Source organism: Tamandua tetradactyla, chromosome 25 (assembly GCF_023851605.1).
Source record: "Tamandua tetradactyla isolate mTamTet1 chromosome 25, mTamTet1.pri, whole genome shotgun sequence".
Taxonomy (NCBI): domain Eukaryota; kingdom Metazoa; phylum Chordata; class Mammalia; order Pilosa; family Myrmecophagidae; genus Tamandua; species Tamandua tetradactyla.
In genome coordinates this window covers 35,605,178-35,626,888 of record NC_135351.1, presented here as the reverse complement: position 1 = coordinate 35,626,888, position 21,711 = coordinate 35,605,178, and the positions used below count along the sequence as shown (strand labels likewise).

At 39.4% G+C, this 21,711-nt stretch overlaps 1 protein-coding gene and 1 long non-coding RNA gene across 9 annotated transcripts in view; one reads left to right on the top strand and one right to left on the bottom strand.

Annotated features, from left to right (window-relative positions):
- The window catches only part of AHI1 (Abelson helper integration site 1), a 209,330-nt gene that overhangs the window by 164,172 nt on the left and 23,447 nt on the right, over positions 1–21,711 (top strand). For 7 of the 8 annotated variants that reach the window (XM_077144078.1, XM_077144075.1, XM_077144074.1 and 4 more), the window contains exons 23-25: positions 5,486–5,566; positions 14,922–15,084; positions 18,296–18,393. In XM_077144078.1, coding sequence (XP_077000193.1) covers positions 5,486–5,566; positions 14,922–15,084; positions 18,296–18,393 — 342 coding nt within the window. The remainder of the gene's footprint in view (positions 1–5,485; positions 5,567–14,921; positions 15,085–18,295; positions 18,394–21,711) is intronic. The other variant, XM_077144079.1, reaches the window with a different exon arrangement.
- Positions 13,301–21,711, bottom strand: part of LOC143669344 (uncharacterized) — a 29,260-nt gene continuing 20,849 nt past the window's right edge. The window contains exons 3-6 of the long non-coding RNA XR_013168865.1: positions 21,519–21,615; positions 17,170–17,285; positions 14,812–15,032; positions 13,301–13,506 (exon numbers count right to left, since the gene is read on the bottom strand). This is a non-coding gene — a long non-coding RNA (uncharacterized LOC143669344). The remainder of the gene's footprint in view (positions 13,507–14,811; positions 15,033–17,169; positions 17,286–21,518; positions 21,616–21,711) is intronic.

Here is a 21,711-nt window from a genome sequence, read left to right as displayed (position 1 = left end):
AGTCTATAAATTTCTGCAAAATTATCTTAATTTTATAAATTATTTAATAAGTATATCAGTAAAAAGATACCATTGAGTGTTTTTCTGCAAAACAGTAATGATTCACTCTATGAAGTGTGTGAATTGTGACTTCCAATAAGAAAAGGTTAACTGATACCAATCATAATATAAAAAATATTAAAAAGGTGAAGTTAAGTTCAATCTGACTTTCAAAGTCTTCACTTTTTGTTAAAGGAGATGAAAGTGTATCCAAATGGTAAATTCAGAAGAAATGCTTACTCTTTTCAGTTTTACTAGAAGCTTCTCCTATGTAACATTGCAGGTAGAAATAAAAATCAAACAGAAGCTTATCCAATTAATGTATTATCTCAAGTAATATAGCCATGCCACTTTAAAACAAATTAATACTTCTTGAATTTACTTTAAAACCTATTAAATGAATGCTGTTCTTTTTGGAATAGTTTTCTGAGTACATAATGTGACAGAATTTTTTTTTTCTTTATGCTGTATGGCAGGGGTCACATTTCATTCTTTTCCCATATGAATATCCCCTTATTGTAGCACCATTTGTTGAATTTTTGTTTGGTTTGGTTTTTTCATTTGTTTGCTTGCTTATTGGGAAGTGCATGGGCTGGGAATCGAACCTGGGTCTGCTGCATGGCAGGCAACAATTTTACCACTAAACTATTCTCGCAGCCCTTTGAGCTTTAAAATTCCAGAATTTATTCTATTCCCAGAGTCTTCCCATTCAAAAAAAAAAAAATCCAGAATTTTAAAGATGGAATGTCATTTTATCCAACCCCCTTATTTGTAGATGCCCTACTGAGTGGTTTGGGGACACACTTTAGCTTTGGAGGCCCAGAAGGGCTGGAAATTTACTGCCTTGATTCCCAGTTTGGTGTTCTCTACTTGGTGCAGTTATTTATCAGAAGCTATTTGGAATTGGATATTTTCAAATATTTGTTTGATAGAGTGTTTAAGGTTCAAAAAATAAGCACTCTATAGCAGGGTCAGAACAGATAATTTGTTTGGTACAGAAACAATAAAACTTTGTGCAATTATTGACTTACTTTATCTTTTTTCTTTATTATTATCCAGATAAGATCAGTTAAAAATAACAGGACCATGGTTTCTTTTTTATAAATGTCTTTAGGCGTGTCTTATGTGGTATTCATGGAAATAATCATAAGAAGCTATATATATTTCTACCACATGATGCTAGAAATAGGGCTTTGTGTGTTTTTATTCCTCTATGAAATAAAACTATAGCCCCAATGTCACTATTAGTACATGAGTCATTTGGATATTTAATAATGTATTTTTTTACTTTTCAGGAGCTAATGTTAAATTTGGTTTTCCACGTACATTTTTTAATTGCTCTTTTGTTTCTTTTCTAATCCTAATGACCAAATGGTTATTGAGTGACATAATTGAGAAATGAGACTTTCCTAAAGTTTATTTCACTTTTTAAATAATTACTAAAATGTTTTTCTTATTCTGTTTTTTATTAATTTATAATAATCCTACCAGTGACCATACTTATCACATTCTTATGGTAAAATTGTATATTTTAAAAATAAAAATTTCCAGCTTACAAGCAATATGCTTTTAATTGATCTTTCACTGCAAAACATACCCAAAAAACTACCCTTTCTCTGTCATAACTTCTAACTTGACTCATCCTCTTCAAAATTATTTAGAATAACTCACTTGTCCCATAAGTAGTTTAGATTAAACATATGCCTTGAAATAAACGTGAAAATAAATTGTTTCCATTTAAAAATTCAACTATTGTAAAAAAAAAAAGCTGTGTGTGTGTGTGTGTATATATATATATGTATGTATGTATGTATGTATGTGTGTGTTTGCGTATGTGTGTATATATAGTCACAAACATACCCACACACATACAAAGTTTTTCTGTTAAAATAAAAAAATCAGTAATGTTTTAAATATAAAGCTCTAATTGGATGGGAAAATCAGTTTGTCCACAAATAGAATAGAAGTCTTCTTTTAGTTGGTAGAAAATCCAGCTAAAGAGGAAGAGTAAATACACAGATGGATGTACACAGGCTCAATTACAGGGCTCCTGATACTATCAATGAATTTTAAAATTTTTAAACTTTTCGTATTGTATTACTGCTTTCTTCCTAGCAGCTCTTAACTTCTGTTTTGCTTTGCTCAGACAAATATTCTTTAGAGGCCCTTCAGACAATTTAATTACATGACAAATATAGTAATGCCTCTTAACTTTTATCTCCCTTGTTCTTCTTTATTATTAGATACAAGAACATCTTTTTAGACTTCCAAATGCATCCTATAAATTATAGTAACATTTATCAAGTGAAATATCTTAGCAGTTGGGGAGGGTGTTATATGTGGCAGCTTTTAAAATAGAGACTTCTGTCCCTTCCAGACTACTTATCTAAAATTGTACCAGTGGGTCTGACCTAATTTAATTCTCATTTAATACTCACAGACTAACTTGTAGTTCCAGAAAGGCAGAAACCATCTCTTCTTGTGTTGGTGATGCAGGGGGCAGAACATGGGTTAGTAGGCACTCACCATTAAACCCAGGACCTTAGCACAGTCCCTGGCACATGGCAAGTGCTGTTACAATGTTACATGAAAAGAAGACAGATGAAGTATTTTCCCATTTTGCAGATAAGAGAACCGAAGTTCTCAGAAGTCAAATAATTTGTCCGAAGTGGCATAGTTCCTAAGGATTAGAGACAGGATTTGAATCTCAATCTCAGTAACACTAAACCCTGAATTCTTGAACCCTAGGCTGATCTACGTTTTTGCATTTGGTAAAAAATTGTCCTTCACTGCAGAAAGCCAAAGCAAGACTAATGTAACTCTGGCCAGTGTGGCATCATCCTTCTGTGTTGCATCCATATGACATTTAATGGGATTAAGCAGCTTTTAGATTCCTAGAAAAAATAACTGAAAAAGAAATATGATGACCTATCTCAGATGATAAAAAGAAGTAAACAGGTTTTTTAGGAGAGAGAACCTTTCCGGGGATTCAGTTTTGTGATTCAGTTCATGACATAAGCCCTAATCAAGACATGTTGAACAGCATAATTGACAGTGGTCTTCAGTAATTAGGTCAGAAATACAGATATAGCCATTGTTGTTTGTTAGTTCATGTGTTTAATCAACAGTAAAACCAATTGCATAACCTGAAAGTTTAAGATGTGAGGGCATTTTTCTGAAGGAGGAACTGAGGGGAACGGGGAGCAGAGCCCATGCAGTCCACAGCAGAGCTCGCTGGATAGGAAGAATGGAACGTAAAATTACACAGAGGAAGGAGAAGATAATGATCTTGACCCAGCTCAAGACCCTGCAGTGTAGATAGAAGCATATTACTCTATTAAAGAAAGGCCCTATGGTCTGGGCACCATTCACTCCACAAACATATTAGGGACCCAGTTTGAGCACTAGGCTAGGTTTTAAGAGTATAGAAATGAACTAAACAGATAAAAGCTCCAGCCCTTAAGAGAGCATGCAGTAAGATCTCGGACGTGAGGATGAGACTGTAAATGCCTTAAGTGGTGCAGTTCTCTGAAAAGCAGCCTTTGCCAAAGCCTGGGACCTGCCCCACAGTGCTCTTTCTTCAGGATGGCCCTGAAGAAGAGGAGCAGAGGTGGCTTCTTTGAGGAGGTGTAATTTGCCACGTAGGCCCCCCTTACCCACGTTGCTTTTTTTTAGAACCTCAGTGATCTCTTTAATATGATTATAAATCATTATTACAGTTTAAATTTTAGTTTCAAATCACCCTTCCTCCCCCCAAAGAAAATTAGAAGCAAATCTTTACCCTTTGTTGGTAGAAATTTAAGGGCAAATATTGAGATCATTCTGCTGTTTAAGAATACTAGGCAGATTTTCATGACAAATTAAAGCATCAGATACTCTAATTTGGAAAATATGACTGTTGTCAACATCCAGTGTAGGGACCTAATTTCTGTACTGTGTCCAGTGTTCTGATGAACATGATTAATCCACTGTGCCAGGCTAAATGATGCCTAAATAGTTGTCATCCTATACAGTTAAATATTGCCTTCTCATATAGAAATATTATTTCTCTCTAATGACCCTTCTTTTTCAAATACTTAACGTGGATTAATGTCTTCTGCAGTTACTTTTGCTTTATGTGACCATTGGTGGTAATCATGATTATCTTTTATGATGAAATAGTTGTGTCTGAACAAGTTAACTCTAAGAGGAGATTGTTTATTAAACTTTGATTTCTCCAATTTAAAATAGGAGTTGAATTTTTCAGGAAAAAACATGTTGAGGTTAAATGTCTTCTAAGTGTTATGAGACAGAGCAAGTCCAAGGATATATGACAGCAGTGAAAGCAGTCTGGGGAGAAAAATTTAAGGATTGTAGATAAGAGATTGAGAATTAAGTCTTAGGCCCCCCTAATTACATAGGGAAGAACTAGTTTCTTTTCACCGCTATGGAAAGAACTGGCTGTGGTGAGAAACTAATACCTGTTGCTTCCATATCTATGGCAACCCCATATACCAGCTTTGCCATCACAGAATCTATATATTGGGGGTTAAAAATTTGAGTAGCATTGAACTCTGAGCTCTGCTATTAACTTATTCTATGGCGTGGACAAGTTACTTAACTTTTCTGTGCCTTGGTTTCCTCATTTGTAAAACGGGGATAATGAAGACATCAACATGGAAGTTAAAGGAGGCAGTACATACAAAGCACTTAAAACAGTGGCAGGCAGGTAGCAAGCCCTGAATATGTTGGCTGCTGTTGTTTACTACTAAGGTGGTTGTTTCTTTAGCCAGTTCTTACAGACTTCCTTAAGTGAGAGTTTTCACATAGCGCATATGTGTCATATAACAGATTAAGTTAATTTCTCAAGTTAGCAGTTCAATAGTGCTGAAATAATAAGCTCTGTGAACCAGAGACTGTGCTAAACATATGGATTATTTAATTCTCCAGGAATCTCTTTAAGTAGAGGAGGAAATTGGAGCAGCAGAGGTAAATGATTTGTTTTAAGTCACAGAATTATTTGTAAGACAGCATTCAACCCTAGATCTATTTGCCACCAAAGACTGTGATTTTAACTGTATTGTACTTTATGAAGCATACTTATGCTTCCTTTTTTTTTCTCCCTCTACCACACCCTTTAATGCTATTAACTATGGCTTCTTGGCTATGTAGAAGAAACTGGTTATTAAACCCTGCTATGTCTAATTTGATGTAGACATGGGCATAGACATATTTATAGTCCATCTATTTCACATTGCTTATATAGAACCCAACAAAAAATCAGGAAGTAGGTAAAAAGGTAAAAAAAAAAAAAAAAAAAAAAAAAAAAAGTCAAATTTCAGTGGTCTGGTACATGAAGGTTTATAGACTTAGTTATTTCAAGGCCTTGAGGCCGTAGTTCAGTGCTATGTTAGCCTAATTTTACATATAAATAGCCTTATTATTATATCTTTTTTTCTTTTTGCAGACCTTAAGCAGAAAATTAGAAGAGAGGAGAGATACACAGAATACTCTAACAAGAGCCAAAAAGAGAGACAGTGCCAAGGAAGTATGTTAAAAAAAACTTTCAAAAGCAAAAATCACTCAAAAAGCACAGCATACAGAGACCGTTTTTATAAAGACAAGTACTATTAGGCATTTGTGCTACTCCAAAGGGCATTAATGGCACAGGCCAGCAGAGCAGGTACACAGTTGTTTACAGTGCTCCAAGCAGCGTGGCTTCATGGAAGGAACAGAGGCTAGAGACCTAACCAGACCTGGGTTCGAGTCCAAGCTTCAACCCTTATTAGTCAAGTGACTTCAGACAGGCCATTTAACCTCAGCAAGCCTGTTTTCTCATCACAAAAATGGAAGTGACTAATACTTGTCTTACAGAATTGCTGGGAAGATAAAATAATGAGTTTTTATTGCCATTATCATTTCATTATTATTAGTCATAGCTGACCTTAGCTTCCTCAGTTCTAAAATGAAATGATAGTACATGTCTCATGGGCTTATGGAGACGATGAAATGAGATGTTATAACATTACCACTAATGTAATTGCATTTATAACCAAGTATATTCATTATCTATTGCTGTGTAAACATTGCCTTAAACCTAATAGCTTAAAATAATACACATTTATTGGTAACCAGTTTCTGTGGGTCAGGACTCCAGGCACAGCTTAGCTGAGTCCTGTGCTAGGGGCGTACAATGCTCCAATCAAGATGTTAAGGCTGTATTCTTATCTGGAGAACTGAAGTGGAGAAATCGGCTTCCCAGGTCACTGCCATTGTTGACAGAATTCCTTTCCTTGAGGGTGTAGGACTTCTACTTACATCATCATGGCTTCTTACTGGCTTTTGGCTGGAGGCCACCCTCAGCTCAAGGAGGTCACCTGCAGTTCCTACAGGCCACCTGCAGTGATTTGCCCTGTGGGCTTCCCCAACATAGTTGCTAACTTCAGCAAGCCAGCAAAGAAAGTTTACAGAGCAATCCCATGACATAACATAACCATGTAAGTTGACAGCCCACCATCTTTTTCATGTTCTGTTGGTTAGAAGTAAGTCTTAGGTCCCTCCCATACTCAAAGGTAGGGATTATACATGACCATGAACACCGAGAAGCAGAGATCAGAGGGCCACCCTGAAGTCTGATGGCCACCCAAAAATAGTAACTCTTCAAGAAAAAAAATCAAGGTTTATATAATCTGCTTAAGGAAGCATTAAGGATATTGGAATTGCCCTCTCACCTTAAACAACTGAAAACTGAAGAAAATGTTTGGGTAAAAAAATCTAATTTTAATGTGGACAGTTATCTCTACGAGGAGGGACTCACAACTGAGATGGGCCCCTGCAGTTGCCCCAGCTTACTGCCAGGGGCATGTAGGAGCGCCCTTACATCTTTGCATGAGTCATAATCTGCACATACACAGACAGAAAAGAACCATCAGAAAGTAGTAGGCTGAGCAGAAGGATGGGAATCCATCACATTCCTGACAGGCACAGTGGAAAACCTGCCAATACTTGGGGTGCCAGATAAAATTGTCAGGAGAGTCACACCTTGGTAGCAAGGTTAAATTAACCCTAGGTTAGAGACTCCTCTGAAGCTGCTCTAATAAAGCTTAGAAACAAGCCTAGAAAGGGATCAAACTGAATGCGGGAAACTGTTTATCAGATCAAGGTCCAACACTCTTGAAACACAAGAAAATTGAGCACTCAATGAAACGAAATTTACAGTGTCTAGTTCTCTTAGTTTCTTAAGGCTACTGTAACAAATTACCACAAACTTGGGGGCTTGAAACAACAGAAATTTATTCTCAAGGGATCAATACAGCTATACTTCTTCCCTCCCAAATCTCTGGGAAAAACCCTGCTTCTTCCAACTTGTGGAGGCTCCGGACATTCCATGGCTGTATAACTCAGCTCTCTGCCTCTGTCTTCATGTGGACTTCTCTCTCTGCCTTTCTCTTATAAGGACACTTGTCATTGGATTTAGGGTCCACCGGGTAATCCAGGGCAATATTCTCTCAAGATCCTTCACTTCATTACATCTACAAAGACCCTTTCTCCAAATAATGTTACAGTCACAGTTTCCAGATGTGGACATATCTTTTTGTGGGATACCATTCAGTACATAAAAAAATTTGCAGACAAGAAAATATGCCCCATAATAAGAGAAAAATTAGTCAATAAAAGTAGATGCAGAGATGACAGAGAAAATGGCAATTAGAAGACAAGCATATAAATAGCTATTACAAACCTAATATAAATGCTCAAGGATTTTGAGAAGGAACATATGAGCATAATGAAAAGAGAAATGCTATATATATGTTTTAAAACCATTTAAAAAGCCAAATGGACAGTCTTTGATTTTAAAAATACAGTGAATGGGATTAGTAGTACACTGGACACCATAGAAATGAAGATCAGTGAACTTGAAAATGCACCAGTGGAAACCGTCCAAAGAAAAATAGCAAGAGGAAAAATGACTGGGAGAAATGAGCAGAACATCAGTGGTCTCTGATGCCATATAGATAATCTAACATGCGTTATTGAGATCCCAGGAATAGGTATGAGAGAGGGAGGACAGACAAATATTTGAAGAGATAAATGGCCAAAAATTTTTTTAAAATTGATGAAAAATATAAACCCACAAATCCAAGTAGCTTAATGAATCCCATATGAAGGCACATTATAATTAATCACGTGATGATGGAACAATTTTGTGTGCAGAGACAAATTTTGTACAGAAATACAAATATAAGTACCGCAGTAGGCTTCTCATCAGAAATTGTGCAAACCAAAAGACCGAAGAACAGTAGTTTTCAAATACAGGGGGATGGGGCTGGCCACAGTGTCTCAGTAGGCAGAGTTCTTGCCTGCCATGCTGGAGACCCAGGTTCAATTCCCGGTGCCTGCCCATGAAAAAATAAATAAAATAAAATACAGGGGGCTGGGGGAGAGTGGGGAACTATCAACTTATAAAGACACTGCCATGTATAAAGCACCAAAAAGAAAAAAAAACAGCTATAAATTTAACAAAATGTGTGTAAAAGCTGTACATGGAAAACTATAAATAATGCTGAGAGGAAGTAGAGACCCAAATAATGGAGAGAGATACCATATTTAAGGATTAAAAGGCACAATATTTTTAAGATGTCATTTCTTCCCAATTTTTTGATAAATTCAGTGCAATTCCCACTCAAAATTCTAGTAGGCTGTTTTGTAAAATCAGACAAGCCAATTGAAAATTTTAAATGGAAATGCAAACAAAGGACCCAGAAGGGATAAAATAATTTTGTTGAATAAAGTTGACAGAATTACTCTTCCTGGCTTAAAGACTTACTATAAAATAATTCTGTAGAATAAAGTTGAAGGAATTACACTCCCTGGCATAAAGACTTATAAAAGGTGCAGTATGGACATAAGTAGAGCATGTATACCAATGGAGCAGAATAAAGAGTCCAGAAATAGACCCACACATATAAATTGATTTTTAACAAAGATGTCAAGCTCATTCAAGAGGGAAAGGATGATCTTTTCAATAAATGATGCTGGAATGATTCTATGTATATGCAAAAAATAAACTTGACTCCTACCTCAAATTATATATAAAAATTAGCTTGTAATGAAACATACATCTAAATGTAAGAGTTAAAGCCATAAAACTTCAGAAGAAAATGTAGGGACAAATTGTTAAGTTCTTGACTTAGACAAAGACAGTTCAAAAAAGCAAGAAGCATAAAAGTAAATGTGATAAATTGGACTCATCAAATTTTTAAAACTTTGCTCCTCTAAAACACTTTTAAAAAAATGAAAAGCATGCTAAAGACTACAAGAAAATATTTACAAAATATGTATCAGATAATGGATTTCTGTTCAGAATATATAATCTTATAACTCTATAATAGGAGAAAAACCCAATAAAAAGGGGAGTCAGAAGACTTGAGCTGATACTTCATTAAAGAAGATATATGATTGGCTAATAAGCATATAAAAAATAAGCTCAACATCATTAGACATTAGGGAAATGCAAATTAAAACTTTAATGAGATACCACCATGAATCTATTTAAATGCTTAAAAGCAAAAGGCTGACAGTATCAGTTATTGGCAAAGCTATAGAGCACCTAGAATTCTCATACTCACTGGTGGGAATACAAAGTGCTGCAGCTACTTTGGAAAATAGTTCAGCAGTTTCTGTTAGAGTAAAAGGTAGATTTACCATACATCCCAGCAATTTCACTCCTATCCCAAAAGAAATGAAATCATACATCCACACAGGGAATAGGAAAGAACCCAAATATCTATCAGCTGTTGTATGAATAAATTAATTATAGTATACCCATATAATGAAATACTACTCTGCAATAAAGAATAACAAACTATTAACCCAGAAATAACAGGTGAATCTCAAAAGCATTATGCTAAGAGAAAGAACGCCAGACACATAATATTACATGTCATATTTCATTTATATGAAATTCCAGGAAAAGATACATTTCAAAGTGAGAAAGCAGGTTAGTGTTTTCCAGAGTCCACAGTTCAGGGGAGGGACTTGACAGCAAAAGGGCACAAGAAAAAAAAAAAGCCTTTCTCAAACGTCTAGAAGCAGTAACAATGTTATGTCAAAATATACCCCCAAGTGAACAGAGAGAGGTCTCTAAATACCATTTTCCCACTAAAAATGATTCATGGCTACTTGGGAGAATGGGCAGCTCCGAGATTGGTCAGGATATGTATAAGATGTACCTGGGGTATTTTTTCAGGCAGGAAAGCAAAGAAGCCTTCAAATATTACCAGTGTCAAGTTGAAAAGATTTGAGAACATAAGAATTATAAATTTTGTTAAGTATTGTCAAATTTCCCTCAAGAAAAAACAGTTTAGCTCTTTTAGCTGTTTCTGAGCATTCCCCACAGCTGTTTCTGAGTTAAGCAAGAAGAGTGCAGAAGCAGCGAAAGTGGTGGGATCCAGATGTCACCAGGCTGGCACGAAGCAGCTTCCCTATGATTGTAGGGGAACGCTGGGGGAGAAAGCAGTCAAGTGTACCAGTTTATTCAACATACCATTATGAGTGTTGACTTCGGATTGCAGTGTAGATGAGCTGCAAAGAACAACTGTACTGATGGACTCTACTGGTGATGGTTCAGTACCCTGGATTGAAGGACCACTAAGAATTCTGCAGAGCATCTGCAATAATGATGAGTCCCTCTGAGGATAATCGGAGAGGTGTTCACATAAATATTTATAGCAGCTTGGCAGACTGCCGAAACCTAGAAAGAGTATCTGGCAAGCACTGCTATGAAGACTGAAAAATGTGTGCCAAAGCAAAAACTGGCCAGTGGCACTTCCACCATGATTTTGCAACAGACACATTCAACAAGTTTTTAAAAAGAGAAGGAACTAAGCGGGCCATGGTGGCTCAGCAGGCAGAGTTCTCACCTGCCATGCCGGCGACCCAGGTTCGATTCCCGGTGCCTATGCATGAAAAAAAAAAAAAAAAAAAAAAGAGAGAGAGAGAGAGTAAGAACCATTTCAAGTATGTAAGCAGTGGTCAAAATTTGACCAAGTACAGAGAGAGAGAAGCTCAGGGAAAAAAAAGATTAACCTGTTTATAAGCAGAAATGAAAGGGAAAGAAAGGTCCAGAAATTCATGGCTTTGCAAGCTTAGAAAGCCAACATGCTTGTAGATCCAAATATTAAGGCATGAGTTTGAGCAAAGGGTCCTTGAGTAACAAGGACTCAGTAACAAAAAAATTTTTGACCAAGTGAATTTTGTTTCCCAGATCTGCCATTCCCAACAGGGGCACATAAATTCATGTCTTTAAAGTCCTTTTGCAGAAACATTTTATGATTGTTTTTTTCAGCTCATAATATCCTGTTGCTGAGGATTTTCTCCCATGCCTAGTGCTAAATCACTGTGTGCATGAGAGAAGACACTTCAAGAAAATGGTCAAGACCAATATTCTGTGGTGAGACCTGACTGAGCAAGAAGAAAATAGACGTATTTATTCTAAACAAACTTTGATAAAACCGTACCTCTCAACTTTTTTTACAGAGCTGTACTTTACCCTAAAACACTGCAATCTTATTGGAGATGGGGAACATGCAGTTGATGCAGAATCCACTGCCAAATTCAAACAAATGAGGTTCATTTTGTGCACTATGGCTACGGAAGAGAGTAAATGATCTTCAGATGAGGAGATAAGAGCACACAGTGGCATAAAGCAGACTCACACGAGCTGTGTGGGTTTGGCCCTGGGCCTCCAGTGTGATGACAAAATGGTCATAACTGAGATAACTGAGTGGTCGGATTCTACTGTCGGTGCGGCCTGTCACCTGGTAAATACACCAATGCCTCGTGGTATCCGAATTCTGAACATGACTGTGCTCCCTTGCTTTGGGGGATGTAGCCTCCCCAGCCACCATCACCCTGTCACGTATGCTGGTGAAGAGCTGGATGGCAGGACATGTTTCTGTGGCAGGAGGTGGCACTACAGTAGTGTGGGATGCTTGTCCTCTGATCCTGCAGGGACCATCAGTGGGGAAGTGAGGCATTGCCTGTTTGCGGAACCAGGGCAGGCCAGTAGCCAGTGGCTCGTCTGACACTGTCTGTCTGTGGGACAGAGTGTTGGACATTTGCACAAGCACCAGAGGACCGTGAGGGAGCAGCACACTGTATTAGATTCTGGCTCAGGAGACTAATTGGTGGGCCCCATAACAGGAAAATTGAAGGCTGGGGTCTGCTCAGTCTTTTGCACCCCTTATACCTCAGCAGGGACTCTTATCAACAGACTCTCCTGGAACATTCATAAAAGGTTCCAGCACCAGCGAGATGAATTCCAGGTTGTCATTCGTCCCCATGAAGACACAGCCTGGTCTGGGGCTTCCTCAGTGACCCTGCTGCCTAAGCTGACGCCCCCCCTCTCTTTGCAGACATCCACCTGTGCGCCACATCAGTGAGCGTGCACTGGCCTTATGCGTGCAGAGTGAGGTCTTGTGAGCATTGTGGTATCTCGTGTACCAGAGCCAGGATTTGGACCACCAGGAACCAACTAGCTCCCAGTTCCCTGGTACTGGAGCTCTGGGTGTCACACAGGAGCTCGGTGAGCCTGAGGTGCCCCAGGGTGGCCGACTTGCGCAGCACAGCTGGCTGGCTGTGGACGACTCTCCAAAATGTCCAGTGTCTTTTAAGAGTGATTGAAATCTCCTGTTCCTCCTCCTTTCCTCTCTGTTGCTTCTTCCTCATCTTTGGTTCTAAACAAAGTTGGTCTATAAATATGTTTAGATTTGAAAAATAAAATAAAAAATTTTCAACCGAAGCTTAAGTCCTGATTCTCCTACTTACTAGTTTACTTGACTTTGGGCAAGTTAGTAAATTTCTCTTGACAGCAGTTCCCTCATTTCTGCAATGGAAATAAGACAAGATTGTCAGAAGGACCCAACAAGGTAACTTATGCGAGCAACTGACAGGTGTCTGGCCCATCACTGGCACTCAGAGCGTTGTAATTAGCTTTCCTCTTCTGTGGTAGTGCTAGGTAAGATAGTGGAGGAGAAGAGGTTTGCAGAAGGAAGAACTTGACAGGAAAGTAAAAAGTCCACTTTTACACGAGTGACTTTGGCATCACAACCTAAAATGCAAACAGTGTGTTCGCTGCAGTAGCCGCCCAGGCAGCACAGGGCAGGGCGGCGCGGTGCTGGGCAGCACGGTTGGAGTGGCGTGGAGCTGGGCAGCACGGTTGGAGTGGCGCGGTGCTGGGCAGCACAGTTGGAGTGGCATGGAGCTGGGCAGCACGGTTGGAGTGGCACGGTGCTGGGCAGCACAGTTGGAGTGGCGTGGAGCTGGGCAGCACAGTTGAAGTGGCGTGGTGCTGGGCAGCACAGTTGGAGTGGCACGGTGCTGGACAGCACAGCGGGCAGGCATGTGTACTGTTTGAATCAAACTGTCATTACCAGCCGGAGACTCTATAGTGGCAGCAGTTGGTTCCAGGTCATCCATTAAAATTGCCTGGTAAATGCGGTTGTTAATAAACATTATTAAATGAATTAAAAAGTTCCTAAAGAAGTATGTGAACTGTAGTGGAATCCCCTGTTTCACACTCTTCTATGCTTTCCTATGTTATTAGGTCTGAACGCATCCACAGGCATGATCCGGCCCCTTACTCCTTCAGTCTCTGCTCCCACATCTATCTCAGCTCTTACCTCCAGTGCCAGGCTCCCACAAGCTTGAAATATTTGGGTCCCTGCCCCCTGGACTCTCACAGGTCGTACGATCTAGCAGAAACACACACTTGCCCTCCCTTTACCTGCCTAATTTCTGATAACCATTCAGTACTGCTGCAAAGCCTATGTTAGGTACCTATGTTAGATACCTATGTTAGAAATTGTGCTGCTTACCAATGTACCATCACCCATTAGCACAGTACCAGGCTCATTAGGATTTTAATAAATGCTTGTTAAATGAATGACCCAGTGCTCAGACAACCTAAATACAAAAGATTATAATGATAATTTTCTATTATGAATGTAGTTGCATAATGTAGACATTCACTAACCCCTTTGAAGTAGAAAAAGGCAGTAGAAGTTTGCTCTTTAGTGGACTTGTTGATCTGTCCTGCTTTATACAATGCAGCAGATGGCAAATGGGTTGAAGTCTGCCTTCTTCTCTTACAGCCTTCAAAGTAACATTGCTCCAGGGATTTTTATGTCTTTGGAGTCACTGCCATATCATTTTGATTTTGGTTTTCCAAAGAAGAAACATGAGGTGTAGTGGTTACTATAGCAACACAGAAAGGTGGATTTTCATAGAAAGGCTCCTTTTAAATATGTATCCAGTGAAAATAAGCTTGTGAATATTTGTAAAGGCAGTGAAAAGGTTTATTAGGAATTGTTGATATAGTAAAAAATGTTATGATTTTATCTTTAAAAGATACATTTGTAATAAGCTATGTATTCACAGTGACAGAATGTAGTCAGGTTTGCCTTTGAGCTTCTCCTTTTTGCAGAACTGTGGACATTCTGAAGATTTTTGTTTTCAATTGCATCTGCTTAAGCCAGAGAATGGGACCTAAGCGTAGCATAAAACAATTCTACAAAAGTGAATGGTGTATAATCTTTAATTTGCTTCATAAGTAATTTACTTAAAAAAAAATTACCATCTCTGTTTTTTTTCATCTGCTATTTTGAAGCTAATCTTAGTGTATTGAGTGCTCTTAACCATTTCTCAATCCCACAGTCTTTTATCTTGCTTCTCCTGCTGTGTTCCCACCACCCCTGATCCCATTAGCAAACCTTGAGACAGCCTCAGACTTACCAAAGTACTGCTTTGGTTTCAGCTGCTCTTCTGCAAGAGGAAGTGAATGTTGGGGGTTTTCTCTGTGGTACAGTTGTGATAAAGCTGTGGTGGTCTTATCTCTCTCTTAGGTGGTGGCTCTTTATGACTACACAGCGAATCGATCAGATGAACTAACCATCCATCGCGGAGACATTATCCGAGTGTTTTTCAAAGATAATGAAGACTGGTGGTATGGCAGCCTAGGAAAGGGACAGGAAGGTTATTTTCCAGCTAATCATGTGGCTAGTGAAAGTAAGTTTTATGCTCCCTTCCTGGTTTACTAATATGGTATAACTGATAGTCCAAGATTTTATCATTTTTCTACCCTTTAATTTGCTATCTTTATAACCTTTGCTTATATTCACCAGTGGGTATTGCTTTTCAGTCTCATGACGTGAAAAAAGTAAAAAGGGATGGGGAGCGGGGGCCCCTAGTACACTGGAAAGCGATTACATTCCGAGATTGAAATGTTTGCTTCCTGGCTCCTTGTCCTAGAGGTCTTTTTATTTCAGCTCCTTTCCCCAGCCCCTGCTTCACACACCAGTTTGTCAGTTCTTTTCTCACAGTGACACCCTCTCCCCCGCCACTGAAAAGGACCTCAAGCTCCCCAACTCCCACTCTTTCACCTCTTAACCTCGGTCATAGCTGGTGACCCACTAAAACAAGAGTGATGCATTGCTTCCTTCCCAAGTAAATCATCATTAAGTCCTCATTTGTAGAAGAAGAAAATGAGCTAGAGAAATAATATAAATATGAATTTCTGAAAGCTGTAGATTCATGACTAAGCCTTGAGAGGGGAAAGCAGAACTAACATAGCCTGAAAATATAATTTCAAGTATTTCATGGAAGGGGAATGGTTAAGTTGTGCTTCTTTGGGAAAAAAATGTATCCTTTCAGCAATGAACTCAAGAGTATGGTAGGAAAAACTCAACACACAGGGGTCAGGAAATCTGGATTTTAATCCAGTTTGACAATCAGCACAGTTTCCTCCTATAAAATGAGGAGGTTGAGCTATAGCATCTCTAAACTTTTTTCTAGAAATGCTAAACTCCTGTGGATCCAATTTAAAATGTAGTATAGGTGGCCTAGAAGTTGAGAACACTCTGTTTTGGGTAATTGTTGTTAAGTCTTTTATTTCTGCAAAGAAGTAATTATTGTGAATAATAATTGGTTTTCAGACTGGCCCATAAAACCCCATTTAGCCCATAATATGGCTTAAAAAAAAAAAGGTATTATTGATTCCTAACCTACATTTAAAATTTTGAGAGCAAAAGAGATGAAGGAAAGGAGGGAGAAGCATTGCTTGCTCCTGTGACTCCTGGGTGCTGAGCCAGGCCTGGATAAAATTATGTGTCTTTGGCATCCTGGTGTCTCCCGGAGCCCCCTCCCCAAGTGTCACGCTCCCTGGTCAGCACAGCCCTTCCTCAGCTCCTCTGCTCAGTCAGTAGACTTCATCCCACAAAAGGGTGCACGTCTCAAAGATTACCCACCTCTCCCTCCCATACCAAAATTCTTCGCTTCCTTTGTACCACTGTTTCAATACTATTTTCTCCCGGGTAATAAATGACTGGTAGCTCTTGAACTCTGTCAGAAGCATGTCTTTATATTTAAAAGAGGTTGAACTATGGAGAAAACTTAAGACAATATGTGAAACATTAAGGTCCAGGTTAATTCCCAGGTAGGCATGAAACAGCATCTAATTCACCTCCCACAAGCTCTGCACTTCCTGAAGTCCTAGATTGTCAAAAATGCCGAGGTCCCTCCAGCCCCTTCCCAGTGATGGTTCTCCCCCAGGATCAACAGCTGGGGCACAGGATACGTAACTTCTCTTTTTCACCTTAAGAGCTCCCTGCAATCATAGCTGCTCTGGACTATATCTGCCATATAAATGAGGTATTACAATACATTTTTCCTTTTGGATACAAGTGAAAACTTTTTAGATTTTTTTTTACTTGACAATATAAAAAGTGTGTATTTTTTTTGGCATGATGGCATGGCATGCTTTAACATTAGAATCTAGTTGGTTTTCAGAATAACCTCTTGGTCTTGCAAACCTTAAGAGGCTCCAGATAATTGATCTACAGTGGGTTAAAATTCAATAAAATTTGTTTTGCCTTCATAATAGCCAGTCCTGACTTCTGAAGCATTCTACCCATGGTGGTTGGTTATTGCATGCAGAAATTAATTCTATATTTCAAATAGAGTTCATCCCCATCTGCCATAGTCCCTTATTGTACTCCAGAAGCATTGATGTTTTCCTTTGACATCAGTCACTGCTTATTGAAAAAGTTTTATAAAGAAAAGACAAATAAAAAAACTGCATTTAACAAAACTCACCTGCCCAGTTTTAGCATTAGAGAATAATGACTGTCAGCAGCATATTGCAGTCTAAAAATAATCAGAGGAACTGTCCTTTGATCTTTATGTGAAGTCAGATATACAAAGCAATTGGTCTAGGGGAAAAAAAAAAAAAATATATATATATATATATACAGAATTCCCTACCAACTGTTCAATTGGGAGCCAGGTCCTCTAACAGAATAATACAATAGAAGGAGCTGGAACTCCATCATCATAAAGACTTGTTCCTTTTGTGTCTTAAGCCATTGGAAGGAAAAATAATTGCACCTGACACCCTTTCCAGTAAGAGGTAAAGAAGCCCAGTAATAAAAGCAACCTATACACAGATCTAATTAATATATGCTTCATAACCTCAGCTTTAGAATTTTAATCAGTGATATTTTAGCAATTTCTCTCAATTTGGAGTTGCCCAAATTATTTACCCAAAATAGATGTTCTTTTTTAGCCCTTTAAAATCCCCACATAGCTCTTCATCTTCAGCCCACTTCTTGACTTCTCACCTTCTGAAGAAAATACCCTGTATGGTCCTAGCCCCTGCTTATTCATTTCATAAGGACTTCCCAGATTAGCCTTTTTCCACACCTCTGCCTGGCAAAACCCCACCTACTCTTCAGTGTCAGGCACATATATCACTTCTCCCATTAAGAGTCTGTCATCCCCACATCAGAATTTGTCTTTGCTAGTTGTTCTCTTTCAAATTATTTGTTCTATACTGGTGAACATGTTTGTCTGTCACCAGATTGTAAGCTTCTAGGGAGCCAAGACCATCTCCCCCAGCAGTACCTAGCATACAGCCTGGCATTTATCCCAGATTCCTGGTACGTATGTACGGAAATAAAATGAAGTAAGCATCGCCCTGAACTGTTAGTGAGTGAAAATACCCATCCACATTTCTGCACCTCAGTAAAAGACAGAATCTACTTATCAAAGCTGTTCTCTTGATAAATAGTGTTTAACACTACAGCTCACCATATCAATAACTTCTAGGTAGTTTATTGTTCTACCAAGGAACTGAATGTCAGTTTCTTTAGCTTTATATCCTACCCTCCCCACCTGACTGTGCTCATTAATTCAATTTTATGCATTCATTTTCCAATTCCAGCACTATATCACCAACTGCCTCCAGAGATAAAGGAGCGATCACCATTAAGCCCTGAGGAGAAAAACAAAACAAATAGACCTGCTTCAGCTCCTAAAAAGGTAAATGTTTTCAGGAATAGAGTTACATAAATACTTTGGTTTTCACTCTGTTTAGATGAAACATCACTTTATTCATCATATTTCTAACTGTTCATGGTTTACATTATTATTTAATTTTATCCTGGCTCCAACTTTAAGAAATATACAGGGCAAATGTTATTAAGCCATTTTCCAGATAAGGAAATTGAATAGGCTCAGAGAGATTAAAGGACACCCACAAGCCACAGCCTGAGTAAGGGGTTGAGGATCCACAGTGTAACTTGTGGCTTTAAGTGTGATGCTATTTCCACTCACTTCTGCCTGCTGTCTTAAATGATACTGATACTGTCATGAGCCCCATCTGCACATTTATGCCTGCAGGCAGTAGTGTCCACAGAATAAAGACATTCTCTCTTCCTGGAGCCTTTTTGACACTTGCTAGTAATTTTTTTAATTTTCAAGGTAAATTAAATACGAATGTGTTATCAACCATAGAAATATCCCACTTGCAAGTCTGTGCCATCAGATCCCTCTGGCACATGAGTCAGTGTTCATCTATGTTAGTGTACTCCGGAAGAAAGGTTTAATAAGCACCACACCATCACCTGTGTTGCTTATTAAACTTGTTTTACTGGGGGACATTAGCACTTGCTTTGGATTACCTAGCTTTCTGTTGACCCCATGAGCTGACATGGGTGTCTTATGCTACAAATACTATATCATGATAAAGCTTTGGCAGTTGAACCCACCATGTATCATTCCACCATTCAGCATGTATATATTGAGTGTTCACTTCCATGCCAAACACTCTAACCCTGCTGAGACGGGAGGGAGGAGACCAGGTGTTTGCCCTTGAAAAGCTTCCAAGCTCATGGGTGAGACACCTGCAGACAGGCAATTCCAGCGACGTGTACGCGACGTGTACAGGATGTATCAAGGATGCCCAGGAGGAAACTCTCTGCCTGGAGAGGGCGTGTCCAGAAAGAGTTCCCAAGGGAGTTGAAGGTTGACCTGAGGCTTGTCAGGTGGAAAAGTATGTGCTGGGAAGGTAAGCTCAGGAAAAGCATCCAGCAGAGAGGATCATTGGAGTAAATTATGAGAAATATTGGGGGCGGGGGGGTTGGGGTGTGGGAGCAGTGGGTCAGGTGGAGAGACGGGCAGCAGGAGCCAGGCAGAGAAGAGCCTAGTGGACTCTGCTGAATGCTTCAATTTTGTCCCCCAATGAGGAGATCCCCTGAAGAAGGTCAGCCGGGGAGAAAAGTAGCACGAGCAGATCTGCGTTTAAAAAAATCATTCTAGCAGCCTAGGGGTTGGATTAGAGGGAGCTAAACCTTGGTTAGGGAACTTCCTTAGAATTCCATCAAAATAAAAGCCTGAATCTGTGGGGATGGAGGGGCCAGAGGGTATAATTGACAGGATTTTGTGATTGGGTGAATGGGATAAGAGAAGTTGAAATCTAATATTTTGCTAAGGGCTCTGACTTATTACACAACTGAGTAAAGATAGTAGTACCATAAAAATAATAAAGGAATAGGAAGATTTAGGGAGAAAGAGACAAGTAGTAGGGGCAGTAAGAAATGAGTTCAGTTTTAGATGTTGCAATGTGTTAGTAGCATCTAAAGTGCTCCCGGGTAGAAATATTCACTAGGGCTTCCAGGAATACAGGATTGAGTCTGAGGGAAGGTAGGGCTTCAGAATAAAATAGGGAGGAGTGGGTGTATTCATTGTATTTTCTCAGTAGAGCTGAAGCTTATAATGAAGGAGATAGCCCAGAAAGAATGTTGTAAAGTTCTAAGACAGTTTAAGGACAGAACCCAGCTGAACAGTAGCATTTAAGAGCCAGTCAAAGGCAAGCAAGAAAGTTAAAAAAAAAAAAAAAAAAAAAAAAAAGAACAGTCAGAGGGGAAGGACAAGGACCAGAAACAGGAGGAGATCTGCAGCCAAGAGAGAAGGTAGGTTCCAGGAAGGTAGGGTCAGCAGTGTCAGACAGAGCCCCGCACTTGGTTTGCCCAGGGTTGGGTAATCAGGAGTCCCAGGGAGCCTTGCACCACTATTCATGGAGTGACAAGGCCCCAGGAGTAGATTTAAGATTGAATGGGACCTGAGCGAGAGAACTCATGGGCGTCATTTTCAAAGCTTCACCCTGAAGAGAAAAAAGACCAAGCAGTGGCCGGAAAGAAACCCAGTATCTGGGAATGATTTTTTAAATATTGGGGCAACATGTAAAATTATCCACTGAGGAGAAAGAACCAATGAACGGATCCAGATTGAAGATAGATTAAACAAAGAATACAATGGATCTTGGAGGAAATATGAACTTTTTATCAGAAAAATAGGTTGATAGGTTCATCTGGCTTAGAGGGTGGTATTTTGCCTCCCAGAAGAATTTGTGTCTGGAGACATTTTTGGTTGTCACACTGTGAGGTGGGAGGATGCTACTGGCATGTAGAGGGTAGAGGGCAACCTCATTGCTAAATATCCTAGAATGCACAGAACAGCCCACTCAACAAAGAATTATCTAGTCAAAATGTAACAGTGCTAAGCTTAGAGGAATACCCTGAGTCAGGTGTATATAGATGGAAATACAGTGGAAGTCTAGAAAGTAAGGAGGGGTTTGTGAGCTCAAAAATGGAAAGCAAGGTGCATTTTGGATGAGAGGGGCAAAAGAATGAGATGGGGTCTTGAGAAGAAGCATGGCCATTTGCATACAGGTTAGGAAAACAGGAGCTGCAGCTCTTACGTGATACACAAAAAGATTCCTGAGTACTCCTGAAAGCTGCTAAGTTCGGATACCATAAACATGTAGATGGCCTAGTCCTGTGTAGGTGGATAATTCTCCTTCAGTAGTGCTCAGCGTCCACTGGTACAGCAGTGGAGAGGGCAGATTTGGTTTGATCTATGATTGGAGCTGTTGGTGGGGTGTGGTAGAAGGACAAGAGATATGATGGAATTGGTCGGAGTGATTGTGAAGTGATACACCTTGGAACTTCAAGGGGATGAGGAAGGATGTGGAATCTGGTGAGAATTTCAGTATTAGAAAGCTGGGCTGTCTGTAAGACAGCAGTGAGCCACCCATGCCCCAGTAGAGCCATGTGTCCAGTGGTAAAGGATTTAGCATGCTAGCAGCAGTCATGCTTCAAACATACTTGACTAATCATATCCAGCAAACCAATTCTTCAGATATCCACCTTGACCCCTGAGGTCTGCTTCTGGCTGTCCCACTGCTGCCCGGAACTTACAGACCTGTGAAGTAAAACATTTTAAAAAATAAGATAAAATGGTAAAGACAGTGAGTTGCAGAACATACGAGTCCATTTAGGCGAGAGCGCAGAAAAGAAA